Genomic DNA, 12,851 nt, shown 5'->3' with positions numbered 1-12,851 from the left:
TGTTTATGCATATACAATCATGACTTGTGCCTTATCAACAAAACAAGTGATGTTTTACAAGGTTGTTTGGTTATACTGCAATTAAAAAATATACATACATTCAAATCATAGCTAGTATGAATGTGTGTTTTGAGTGGTTCATATCCTCCTCACAGGTGTCTCTACCAGTGGTCTTTGCAAAAAACTTTGCAGTGCAGCTAACCACATGTGTGGTTTTAAAGACTAGCACAGGAAAAGATACTGATAGAGTCAAGATAGATAGATGCAAGCTAAACACAGACAAGTTTAACCATAGATGTGTTTGCCACTGGTTCAAATTCAATGTTTTTATTAGGGAAACTAAGAAATTAAAGAATACTAATTGTATTTTAAAGCACCAGAATGTTTCATTTACTACTGCATATGATTTTAATACAAAAAGCCAGAGAGGGATTACGGAACGTTCCCTTTTCTTATCTCTGAGCCTTAGAGTTTTTTCTGAAAGCCCTGAATAACAGTTTTATTGTACGTCATGAATCTCTTGAAAGTCAAGAAAGAGGAAAAAGAAAAAGGGGAAGGGAGAGAGAGAGAGAGAGAGAGAGAGAGAGAGAGAGAGAGAGAGAGAGAGAGAGAGTGAGAGGGAGGAAGCGCATCATGTGAGTGGGAGGGGACTAAAGCGAGAGAGGAAGGTATTTGGGGGATAACCGAGTAAATAATGTCATCAGGGGAAAAACAAGCTGTCTCTTCTGATTTCTTCCATAGACGAACAGCAGTCAACAGGTGAATGTTCTACTGCACAGTTAGATATAATTTTTCTCGATGAAGCTTGGAATTAGAGAATTTTTTTGGCGGATACCGTGTGGATTATGACAATTTACGAGTAAATAATATTTCTCTGAACACCAAAAATGGATATGAGCACCAAGATACCAATTCTTATCTTCATGATTATTTTTATAAGCTGTGTGTCAGGTAATTACGATTTTTTATTCCTGTATATCTTTAGTCTGAATGTTTTATGTGTCTGATTAAATCTTGTTTTGTATTTAAAAAATAATATATTCTTACCATTGTTATCCTGACAATGATTTTTAATCATTATGGAATTGTTCAATACATTTATGTGAAATTGTGTGTGTTAAATAAAAAACATTCTGGGAAATGTTGATCTTTATGATAAAATACAGATTTTAAATAGGGTTTCCATCAGGAAAGTCTTGTTCCTTTCTTCTTTGAAACACTCAGCTAGAGTGGGAATTGATGATATTCTGTTCCCTTTACAAAAAGCCCGCAGTCTCATTATGAAATCCAATGTATGATTTGCAAGATAACTGCGTCTAGTTGGCAGTCGACTTCCCTTTCTCCTCCTCATCACACCTTTATTTGCTTGATTTCTGTAGACTAAGTCTTTTACATCACATAACAATCTGACATCAAAATGGTATGAATGTCTCCTCTCTCAGACAGATGATACAGAACTGAACTTTCATTGTAAGCATTTCTGTAATAATGAACAATAAATTCACATAGTAAACTTTCTTTTATTCTGTGGCAGGAGGGGACGTCCCTGGGCCTTATAAACTGACAGTGGATATTTTGGATGGGGAGGTGACAGCGCTTTGGAGCCATCCTAAAGATGCCCCTTCAAACACCATGTACAATGTAGAATTTGCGAAGTATGTTTTACTTCACAATACAAATAATAACATTTTTACTTCATAGTTGCAGTGCCCTGTTTTTCAGATTAGACTTGCTTTCCTTTTTTGCTTTGTTATTTTTGTTCACTAATTTAGATTATTAACAAAGAGGAATTGCTAAATATTATAGATGACTTTTATTAAAATGCTAGGCTTTATTTCATCATGTATTATTCAATGACTTCACTTTTTCCAGTTGGTAACGGGTGTGTTTTTCTGTCGTCAGGTACACTGAAGAATGGGCCATGGTGGCCAGGTGCACAGGGATCAAAGAGACCTACTGTGACCTTAGCAGCTTTATACGTGAATACCGAGCTGCCTACAAGGTCAGAGTTCAGCTGGTAGCTGGAGATAAAGAGTCTGCTTGGACCAGAAAGAAATTTCTCCCAAATGAAAGTAAGCACAGTTGTCTGTCAGTTTGGTGTACCGTGGTTAAATTATTATGGAATTTAGGCACACAATATGGTCATTATTTACATGTTTTCTTACCTTTCTCTGTTCGTCCGTAGGTAAACTGCAGCCTCCCTCCTTCACTTTGTGGGCTACGTCCAGCACTCTCACAGTATATATTCACGAAAAAGAAATTCTGTATGAGCTGTTTCCCTTTGGGCTTACCTACAATATCAGCCTTGAGGAAAGAGGACAGCACAGTAAGGTGAGTCTAAGGATAAGGCTTAAAAGCAAAACCTGTGAGAAACAAAAATTGAGACTTACTGTATCACTCATAAACTGACTGACAAGTCTATTAAAATAGATCAAACCAATGAGACAATAGTTAAATCTAAATCTAAAAAATGTTACTGAATTTTCAACATTTAATATCATACCTAGCTGCCTGAATTGACATTTGAAACTGATTCATCTTAGGTTATATGGTCTGTAGACTGTAAAATGCATTGACCTGAGAGGTATTTTGATTTTTACATTACAGAAAACCATAGCATACTTGAAAAGTGACAAAGGAGACAATAAGACGACCAAGACTTTCAGTTCTCTCCATTGGGGAAGAGAGTACTGTGTCCGTATCGTGGTAGAGGCCATTGCAGATCTCCCCGTCAGCAGCACGTCCCCTCAACAGTGTCTGCAGCTACCAGAGCAAGGTGAGCAAATCATACTGAGGAAAAGATGACAACAATAAACAATTAGCACAATAAACAGAATAAAATTACCAATAATTCAACGTGCCAACATAAAATAAACATGAGATGTAAAAAAAAATAAATAAATAAATAAACATAAAAAACTAGGAAAATAAATGGAACAATATACCGAATTAAAGTAATTAAATAAGCCTAAAATTAATAGTTTAATATTTATGATTATATGCTTATTTAATTTCTTACCAAGATTTTCATAATAAGATTGATACCACACTACTCTACATATGGGTCGGTTAGCTTAGCTTAGCATAAAGACTGGAAACAGGGGGAAACAGCTAGCCTGGGTCAGTTCAAGACTGACACTCAGCCTACTTCAACTAGTTTACTGGTTTACTAATTAACACATTATATCTCATTAGTTTAATTTGTAAGAAAAATAAAAACCTTCATATTCTCCATCGAACTCTCATCAAGAAAAAGCATACTTCCCAAACTGACTATTTCTTTAAGTATTCATTTAAAGTTTGTGAGAGGAAGATTGTTTCGCAATATGATACAGGTTAACATCTAGACCTGCAATTGCTCTTACATTCAAAACGCCTTCTGAGCTCTTTGTATTTTTGCTCCCTCCAGAGTGGTACATGATTGCTGTATCATCCTTGTCCATTGCGGGTGTGTTGGCTTTTATTGCTATCACAGCAGCCATCCTACTGTGTTACCTGAAGCATCCAGAGAAAACACCTGCTGTACTGGTAAGTACACTGAATTACAGAAAATCAGAAGGAAACACAGTCATGCTGCCTTGTACTATTAACAATGTAGAAAAGAGAACAGAAAAAAGAGAACAGAAAAGAGAATCAGTATTTGTCAAGAAGAGGAAAAGCAAAAGGACATCACAATGGGGGTTGAAAAAAAAAAAAACATGAGATCATAATCTTGACATTAGCCTTGCTTCAAACTAATCTTGTTCCTGAAAGTAACAAGTACATCCTCTCTCCTCTCACACTAGAAATCCACTGTAAGTGGCTGGCATCCACTCACTGTTGGAGATGAGACAATGGAAGTCGTCACAGACAAAGGCTGGTTCCTGTCCAGTCACAGAACAGAAGTGAAACAACCAATGACACTCCTTGTTGCCGTAACAGAGGACAGTGGAGAGGAGAACAGGCGGACAAGCATGGACAGTGGGGTCAGCATGAAGTCCAGCTCTGTTACCAAGAGTGGAGGAAGTCCTCCAATGAGACAAGAGGACAGTGGCTGTGGGAGCATGGGAGGATCAGAGAGCTCCACTAGCAGTCAGACGGATTACCCCCTGCAGGATGAGAGTACTGATACCGACACAGTCAGGAAGAGGGAGGATAGTGGAGTGGGCCTGGGCTGCCAGCTCAATTCTTCATCCATGAATCTGAATGCACTGGACAGCGAACCTCTGAAAGAGTTTGTTGCTGGTAATAATTATCACAGCCAGAGCCATTCAGCTGTGCAGATTTGTGTCTGTGATGATGAGGAAGCGCTTAAACAAACAATTCCTGATCCAGTTTTGATAGAAGTGGTCACAGGCTACAGGGCCGGGCCTCAGTCGTGTATCTGCTCAGGAGCAGGTCAGTGCACTTGGTGCCATAAACAAGGCCTCAATGAAACGGACACAATCAAACAATACAGAACTATGCATATAGAAAATGGACTATTGAGCGACAATTGTAACATTACTGACTCTTACAAAGAAGAGCTCATATTTTCAAGTTATCCCAGAAAAACACAAATGGACACACTCATGATGAATGACTTGGAAACAACTTTCTTGCATCTTGGGGAGAATTTCCCTTTGCTATCAGCTCTTTCACCAATGGCTCTAGTGGAGGGAAAACAGGACTTAAATATGAACAATGTGTCCCTCTCTCTCTGTGATGTACAGCTGACAACTGATTGATACACTGAAATGCAACAACGCTATAAAAACATGCTGTTTTTGAGCAACACACTCCCTTTTCTTCATTAGACACTGTGAATCATGAAATAGAAGCCCTAATAAGTATTTGGGGAGACTGTTAGTGAACATACGAAGGAAACAAAAGGGTGACGCCACACATCTGTTGGCTGTTGGTTAATGTCTCATGAGATTATGGTCTGTGATGTCAAAGATCACATTCTAACCATCTCACTGGGTATTTATAGCTGACTAAAAGGCAGTATGCCAGAAGTGAAACTGGTGTGGGGAGCAATGCAGAGCACCGGTTTGACAGTTAAATGCTTTGGACATTTTGTGAGTTTTCCCAACCTCCCACCTTCACCAACAACTGAATTCCTTATGCTGGTAACCAGCTTTATAAGTTTCTGACATGTGTTCTTGCCTGACTGAAACAATTAGATAGATTACTTGAGAGTCACTGTGAAATAGATTTTTATTCGGTCAGTAATATGGTCGGACTAATTTTTTTAACTATCACTCATCAAGTTGTGTCAAGCTAAAGGCAGAATTAATCAGCAAACATTTCTGTACTCATCTTGAATGGTGTGGATGTTATAGATTCCTTTACTCCTTTCTGAATCAGCCAGTGAGGTTTAGTTACATTCCTGTTTAAATTATTTGTTACATAAAAAAGCTATTTATTTGTTGTATGTATGACACTGCTCTTCTACAAATGATTGAAAGATATTGTTTCACTGAAATGGTGTGTAAATGTCTTACTTTCGTAAAAATAAATTTAAAAGAAGACAATGGGTAAACAGCTGATGTGGATTTCCGAAACCATGACTCAGTGAAAAAGGCAAACTCAAGGAAAACCCTGAAACAACGTGATGCCTACAGGAAATGAAACACGATACCACTTAGCTATACATGGGATCCCCATATGCAAATTCTGTACAAAAACCAGGGCAGTGGTTTCAAAGCTTCTAAATGTACTTCCTCTTTTAAGCTTCCACTCGATTTAAAAAAAAAAAGTCCCACATTGTATAACAGCAGAGAAAATAAACGCCACCAGGATTGATTTTTCAGGTGCTTTACGTTTGTCTCAGTGAAATAATGTCTTCACATTGTATCTGGGTTAATGGGGCTGTTTATTGAGTTCAAACAGATCCATAGCAATGGTAGAAAAATCATGTGACCCACTGTATCTCTCTATGTGCAGCATAAACTATGGGGGAAGTGAGACAAAATTTGGTAATCGTAAAAGTTGAGAAAAAAACTCCAAATTATCACATCACTGACATGTTTGCACCAAATGTTCTCTGTGCATTCCCAAATAAAAAGCACAGATGATCTTTTCTTTTCTTTTTTTAATCTCTTCATACATTTCTGGATTAACCTGTTAAGCTGCGTTCAGACCAAAAGCGTCTGACGCGAAAAAATCGCTTGAATCGCTTCTATCGCGTTGCTTGATCATAAATATACATTTTTGGATCATCGCTTCATTCGCTTCATTCGCGCTTGTGACGTCGGGAGAAACTCGCAGCTGATTGGATGTCGCGGCGCGATGCCGCCTGAAAAGTTCAAATTTTCCAACTTTATTCGCGCCGCTTCAGACGCTTGATTCATTCATTCATTCGCTTCAGACGCTTCATTCGCGCCGCCTGATATACAATCGCGTGTGATCGCGCCATTTACATTCATTTTCTATGTGGACTTGCTGCTCAATTCGCGTCAGACGCTTTTGGTCTGAACGCAGCTTTAGGAAGCCCTGGGATAAAACTAAAAAGATGCTGTTAGGCCCCTACTGGTCCTCCACCCACCACTTTCTGTGTATATGCCCTGTCGCCACAAAGCTCCAATTAAAGGATAAGGCAAGCAATTTTAAAATGTTTTTTTTTTTCACTGAGTGACCTCAGTGACCACTGATGTTCCTTCACCTCAATGGCTTCTGTACAAACAGCTGAAAAGACTAATAACAGTGACCACATTTTGTCAGGAGCCTCAGGAAGACGTCACTGCTCATGTGCATGTGGTAACGGGGCTGTACAGAGCTTCGCTAGCTTGTTGAGCTACATGTCACAATCTCTTGACTTTGTGTTACGTTGTACATGTCCAAAAGAAATTCAAAACAAAGTCAAGTGGTTGTCATATGTAGCACAACAAGCTAGCAAAAGATCTGTAAATGTAAACTAAAAAACTAACGTGATAGGAATTTTCAGGATGAAGGAACATGTTGCCCAATGCAAGGGTGTGGCTCACTGATGTGTTTTTAATTGTTTTTGGACAACAATGGAACCTCCATTACAGCACAGAGGAATACAATATAAGGCTTTGGATACACACACAACACTTAAGTAAGTAGATGAATTCAATTTTGGTTTGGCTCTATCACTCTTTCATGAGTTTTGCTGACAGTAAGAAAAATAAAGAAAAATCACCAGCGTTATCCTTTAAAGGGATGGTTCATATTTTTTGAAGTGGGGTTGTATGAGGTAGTTATCCATAGTCGGTGTATTAACTGCAGTAGATTTGGGTCTGGGTTTAGAGAGGTAAACAGGAATACCTGCACGGAAGCTAAGTAATGTAGCCTACTGCTATGGATGGGGCTAACAGCAAAACATATTTTATCACCCTAAATACAGACCTGCCCATCCACTATATTTTAAAGATTTTCACCATGCCGTCAGACAGCCGGTTCTTTTGGCACTACATTTTCGTAACCGTAGAACTTTCTTATTCCTACGCATGCTACGCACTACAGTATATCAAAGTAATACCCAAACAGCTGATCTAGAGCGTGTCTTTAAGGCAGGTGCAATCAGTATTCCTATTAGGTAATAATACTTCATTTGCACTAGTTTTTTGTTATTTGATACAATGAGACTAAAAGACGTAACTTTTTCATGGCGTAAGCATGATGTGAGCAAACAGTGGAGGATTTAAAACTAGATATCGAGACTGTGTTGCTCTACGAGAGAACACTGGGCTTTATACTGTACCTCATTTCAGTCTGTGGTACAGTGATATAATTCATGCATATCCAATGATCAGTGACTGCAGTGGCAGCTCAGCATGTGTTTTTGCAGACTGAGTCTTATGACATGTTAAGAAGTGTGCAAATCAGCACAGCTGCAGTTAAAAGCTGAAAATGGATTCATATGAAAATCTATTTCAGACAGGGCTAGTCATGTGTTAACAAATGTAGTTTCTCCTGGATTAACAAACCCCTGGGTTGGGTTGTGGAAGTTTTGTGCAGATTCACAACTAATCAACACTTACAGGCAGTGTTTTATGGCATCCAGTGAAGTTTCTTGCCTTTGACTGACGAGCTTGAATTTGTGTTATCATGACAACCGAGTCAAACTTGCAAATTGCAGCACCATAAAAAGTCAATCTTTGATCTCAAATGTAATTACAAAGAAGAATTGACAACATTACAACACCATGATCAACTGCCATTTATGTTTCTGTTACCAGCCTGAAGTCATCCGAAATTATTTCAGCTCCAGTTGTGAAAAAAATCCCTTTTTTGTCTTTTGAGGTGTCTTTGTTTTTGACTAAGAAGGAAACTTGAACTTTATTCACCCTGTAGGCAGTTAATATCAGAAAAAAACATCAGACACAAGGAAAGGTTTCATTAAAGGAAAACCTATGAGATAAGTTTCACCAACTATAGAAAGTTATGTGACCTTAGAGGGAAGTCACCCCCAGCTTACAAGAAAACTGATCTGCCTCGTTTCTGTGGTTTAGCTGTTCATATTTTGCCTCCGCCTAAAAACTTTTTTCTCATCAGCCGTACAATGTGTGCTCTTAGTTTCTCTGTGCGGTGTGTATCTGTGTGTGCTTACTCATCTGTTCACCACGAGAAGCCACAGCAAGACAACCTGTTCTCATGACAAATAACAAAACAGATAAATAACTGTTCAATTTCTATGTATATTCTTCACTTCAATTTTTTTTTTTTTTAAATTACATTCAGATTACATAGAAAATACAATTCTGCATGCACAGTAGTATGCATTTCCTCTATGTGAGAATTTTTGTTTTTTAGTGGTTTGCATGGATGTTTGTTTTTAAGACAGAACTAAAAACAAAGTTGGTTAGGAGGTAGTGACATGGTTCGAAAGCAAGATATCACACATAAAAGTCAAGTAACCCAAAGATAATTTGGAACTTTCATCCTTGATATTCAGGTTAACACATCAGTATCACTTATAGCAGCAATATACAAACAGAGACAGATGACATACAAGCTGAAAACAAGATGGGTGCCGTGTAGGAGAGTGTCAGACGAGGTGTGCTTTCCGTTATGGTGGTCGCAAAAATCAACTGCCACAAAGTTGGCTGTCATTTTACAATGCTGCTGATGGAAAAGGGCGGTGGAGACTTCTTTAAGCCAACTTTGCTGTAAAGAAAGAGAGATATAAACAAACTGGTCTTTCCCTTACAACCATGTAGGAATGGTATATGAGGAAATAAAGTTTTGCATTTTAAAGGCATGTGAAGAAAAATCAACTTACGTAAGTACTTTGTCTTTCAGTGACGTCTCTACAGAAAAGGAGAGAAAAATAATAAAAATCTTTTTATGACAAGAGCGTGGCAGATTCATCATGTTGTAATCTTAATGCTGGGTGATGTTTTACAATATAAGTATCTTCATGCCAGTTTGACAAAGTTGAAGTATTTTAAAGGGTTAGGGTCTCTATACGCAGCCCCTTAGTTCAATCTGTTTTAGTTTCTGTTTCTTTGAGGCCCCCTTCCTTAGGAGCCTTCTCTGTTCTGATTGGTTAGCTCCAAGACACGACCAGCACGGGATGGTATGTAAACATATTCACATATTTTAATGTTCTTTACTCAAAATAGAAACTTCTCAAATACTTCTGTACCTAAATGTTTGAGCCCAAATCCTATCAGAAATATGAGAGTGGATGACCAATGACAATCTTTTGTTATCAAAAGGAGTAAGTAGAGGTAACTTTGCAAACAAAGTGTTCAGAGCAGGCTGAGGCCTTGGCTTTTGACTCTCGAGGAGCATTTTCACATATGTTCATCACAAGTTTTTAGTTCACCTTTGACCAAATTTAACATAGACATGAGAATTCATGATGATGTGAAAATAACAAAACGTATTTGATTTTCCCTTTAAAAAGTCAGTTCACCCCAATTAGCAATACAAATATATTTTCTCAGCCTTCCAAATAGCTCTGTTTTTTTTTTACACTTTGCTGATTTGGAGATATCTGTCTTTGAGATTTGTGCCTCTGCCCTTCGAAGGGTAAAGGAACGTACATAGTCTTCATGAACACACTCATTTGGTGTCCATTTACTCTGCATCTGAGACTTCACTGTCAAGAGCTTTTAAAGGTAACATTTTGTCCGATTAGCCTATACAATGTAGCCAGGTCAGTCAAATGTTGCAATTTGACTTTTTCAATGTCATTTCTTCAATATTGTGTCCACCACAAATCTCTTCACATGTACTGTATTGTGGTAACAACAGAGATACACATCTCAAAACCTGAGCAGATAAAACCAAATCTGTCTGCATGATTCAATACCTCTAGAGGTAAGAAAGAAGGAATGTTTTTTTTCAGTGTGTGAGTGTTAAGGGGGTAGATGGGCTGTTGAACTGCCACATTAAATCTCCACTCACCCTTTTTCTTGCAGCACTTTTTGCATTTGTACTTGCAGCAGAACTGCACAATGCCAATGGTGAAGAGGATCGCCAGAATGGCAAAACCCACTGCGATCCCAACTGCCGTAGAGTTTACCCTGCTCCCTGTAAATGCAGTGAGGTAATTAGATCATAGCCATAGATATACACATTATCACTGATTGACTTACTAACATTTGAAGACCAACAAACAAGTTGATTAAATGACAAAAAGGTACTGTTTGTATATTTCAGAGCTGGACTTAAATGATCTGAAATAGTCTGTCTGGCTCTCTGAGCCTAATTGGATCAATATGTCTGTTTATTATGAGTGAATATTAACTCTGATGGAATTAGATTGGAGAATCAAATTCCCTGGCTTCATTAGTAGTCTTTGGAGAGATATTGGAGTGACAAGTGCAGAGGAAGTTTAAGATACAAAAATACAGCTGGTACATAACTTGAACAGGTATATTTTCTATGCTTATGCATTTTTTAACTGCACAAGCATCGGCAGCAGAACCAAAAGAACTCTCTAATACTACTGCACTTTTTAAGCTTTATTCACAGTCTTATTTTAGCACTTTCCAAGCAGCAACTAAATTATGTTGTATAATTTATCATATACAGTAATGACAATCCAATATACTGGCCTTGTGGATTCAAAATAATGCAATATTTAAAAAGTTACCAGCCAAGGCTGCATGTAATTTTAAAGTTCAAAGAAACCAGCCGATCTCATGGATTGTCAAATGTACAATCAGGATCCAAACAAAACATGAAAAGATAATAGATCCAAAAAGAGAAAATTTCATTTTAATTAGTTTGTTTAAAATTTGTCAGGAATCAATGTTGTAAAATTACAATTCGTGTAGCAAGAAAGGTGAGTCTCAATCACTACACAGAACAATTGTTTGTAAGTTGCGTGTGTCACAAACACTGCAAAGAGAAATGAAATTAAGTGTCTCAGCTGACTCTTACCACCATTCCCCATTGCTGACAAGCCAGGATGACAGATGTTATATCCTGTCCGTGTTCTCCTTTCTTCCCTGTCCGTTTGGTGTTGAACTCTTTCACTTACTTACTTGACTTTACAGTAAAGCAGTCTTTTTTAAATGATTTGTCTTGACTGTGGACAACGAAAACAGAATACTCCCTCGTCTGTTCTTTGCCTACGTCTGCTTATCCATGTCCCCATACCAGACATTCTTTTAAACCGGCCTTGCCTGTCTCTTACCTTCCTTTCATTAGCTAAAGTTGGAACAAATTGGATCTGATGAGCCATCGTTCTCAAGTGGACAGGCATGCTTTTGCAGGCAACAAATTTCAATTCACTCTGAAGTCCTTTGATACTGTGCTAGTTAAAAAAAACGTTTCATGCTTTGTGTGACTGTATCACCTAAATTAACAGGAAACACAAAGAGAAATTCAACAGCATTTTGGTCTTTTCAAGCCCCAGGACAGCTATCTTAGAGCTACAACATGAAACGCACTCCTCTTGTCCTTCATACTCCCTTCACCCAGCATCGTGCAGCCTTTCTTTTTTTTTCTCTATCTCTCTCTCTTTTTTCTTTTTTTTTGAATAACAAATCTTTATCAGACAGCCAGGTATTAACACCTGATTCAAGTGGTTCATGATGACCCCTGTTGGATGACTATGGTATTACACTTCTACATTATCATTGAAAATAATGGTGCAAACAGTTGATGAAACCTAATTTAAATTGGGTTTTGAAAAAGTGCTGAAACATCTTATTCCAAAAGGACTGAATACACTGTAATGTTCCCTGAAAATGTACTGAAGGGAAAGGTTTTGACTTGTGTATTTAATACATTTTACACATTAACAGTTTCTACTGTAAGCAACGCTTTGTCATTGTGCTGTAATATATTTAGGGTTGCTGGGTTTTCCTCGCAAACGCCTAACGCCTCTTCGCACAGTTCTTGAAACTGCCAACAAACGCTCACTATATTTTAGTATATAGAGTGGGGAAGTACTCTTGTTGTGTACTTACTGTAAATAGGATTATTTATATACCAACATGATTCCAGGATTGAATTAAACCGTGCATTCAGTTTTATATAACTCATGTTATTCTCTACATGATTGTTTTGTGATTCATTTTAAACCTCTTTCATAGATTGTTATGATTGTTGGACTGACATGTAATTAGTATATTAAAATTGTAGTTTGCCTAATATATAAAGGCCTTGTACTCTTTAAAAAAGAAAACATAGACGAGAGTAGAAATAGACATGGTGCTTACCATCATAATAATATTTTTTTTTTTTAAAGTTTAGGACATTCATAATTGGTTTTCTAGTAAGATGCATCAAAGCTCAAAGCATAGAAAAGTGTCACCGCTTATCTTTGAGATGTTATCAGTTCTCAGTGGTGGAGAGTTTCCTGTTATTTAACTTATGTGGGTGATTTACACTTTGACATCACGAGTCCAACGGCAGAAAATTATCCACAACGTCTGTATGGCTACGTAGTTTATTCCATTTAC

The 12,851-nt window shown here is 37.7% G+C and overlaps 2 protein-coding genes across 4 annotated transcripts in view; both read left to right on the top strand.

Annotated features, from left to right (window-relative positions):
- tmprss4a (transmembrane serine protease 4a) overlaps nucleotides 1-12,851 on the top strand; it is a 191,796-nt gene that overhangs the window by 161,650 nt on the left and 17,295 nt on the right. The gene's annotated exons all lie outside the window — the stretch shown is intronic.
- On the top strand, nucleotides 711-5,746 carry il10ra (interleukin 10 receptor, alpha). Its single transcript, XM_062419259.1, has 7 exons — nucleotides 711-951; nucleotides 1,535-1,655; nucleotides 1,903-2,072; nucleotides 2,186-2,331; nucleotides 2,608-2,776; nucleotides 3,410-3,528; nucleotides 3,786-5,746. Exons 1-7 carry the CDS (start codon nucleotides 888-890, stop codon nucleotides 4,704-4,706), a joined length of 1,710 nt encoding a protein of 569 aa, XP_062275243.1. The 5' UTR covers nucleotides 711-887; the 3' UTR covers nucleotides 4,707-5,746.

This window comes from Scomber scombrus, chromosome 5 (genome assembly GCF_963691925.1).
Source record: "Scomber scombrus chromosome 5, fScoSco1.1, whole genome shotgun sequence".
In the NCBI taxonomy this organism is placed as follows: domain Eukaryota; kingdom Metazoa; phylum Chordata; class Actinopteri; order Scombriformes; family Scombridae; genus Scomber; species Scomber scombrus.
The sequence above is the reverse complement of the archived record's forward strand: the minus strand, read 5'-3'. Positions and strand labels throughout refer to the sequence as shown.

Bases quoted from the DNA above. Each gene is read 5' to 3' on its own strand.
- il10ra (XM_062419259.1), top strand. From the start codon at position 888: ATGGATATGAGCACCAAGATACCAATTCTTATCTTCATGATTATTTTT. The intron at 952-1,534 runs GTAATTACGATT...ATTCTGTGGCAG, and splicing joins TTTTATAAGCTGTGTGTCAG to GAGGGGACGTCCCTGGGCCT. The intron at 2,777-3,409 runs GTGAGCAAATCA...TGCTCCCTCCAG, and splicing joins TCTGCAGCTACCAGAGCAAG to AGTGGTACATGATTGCTGTA.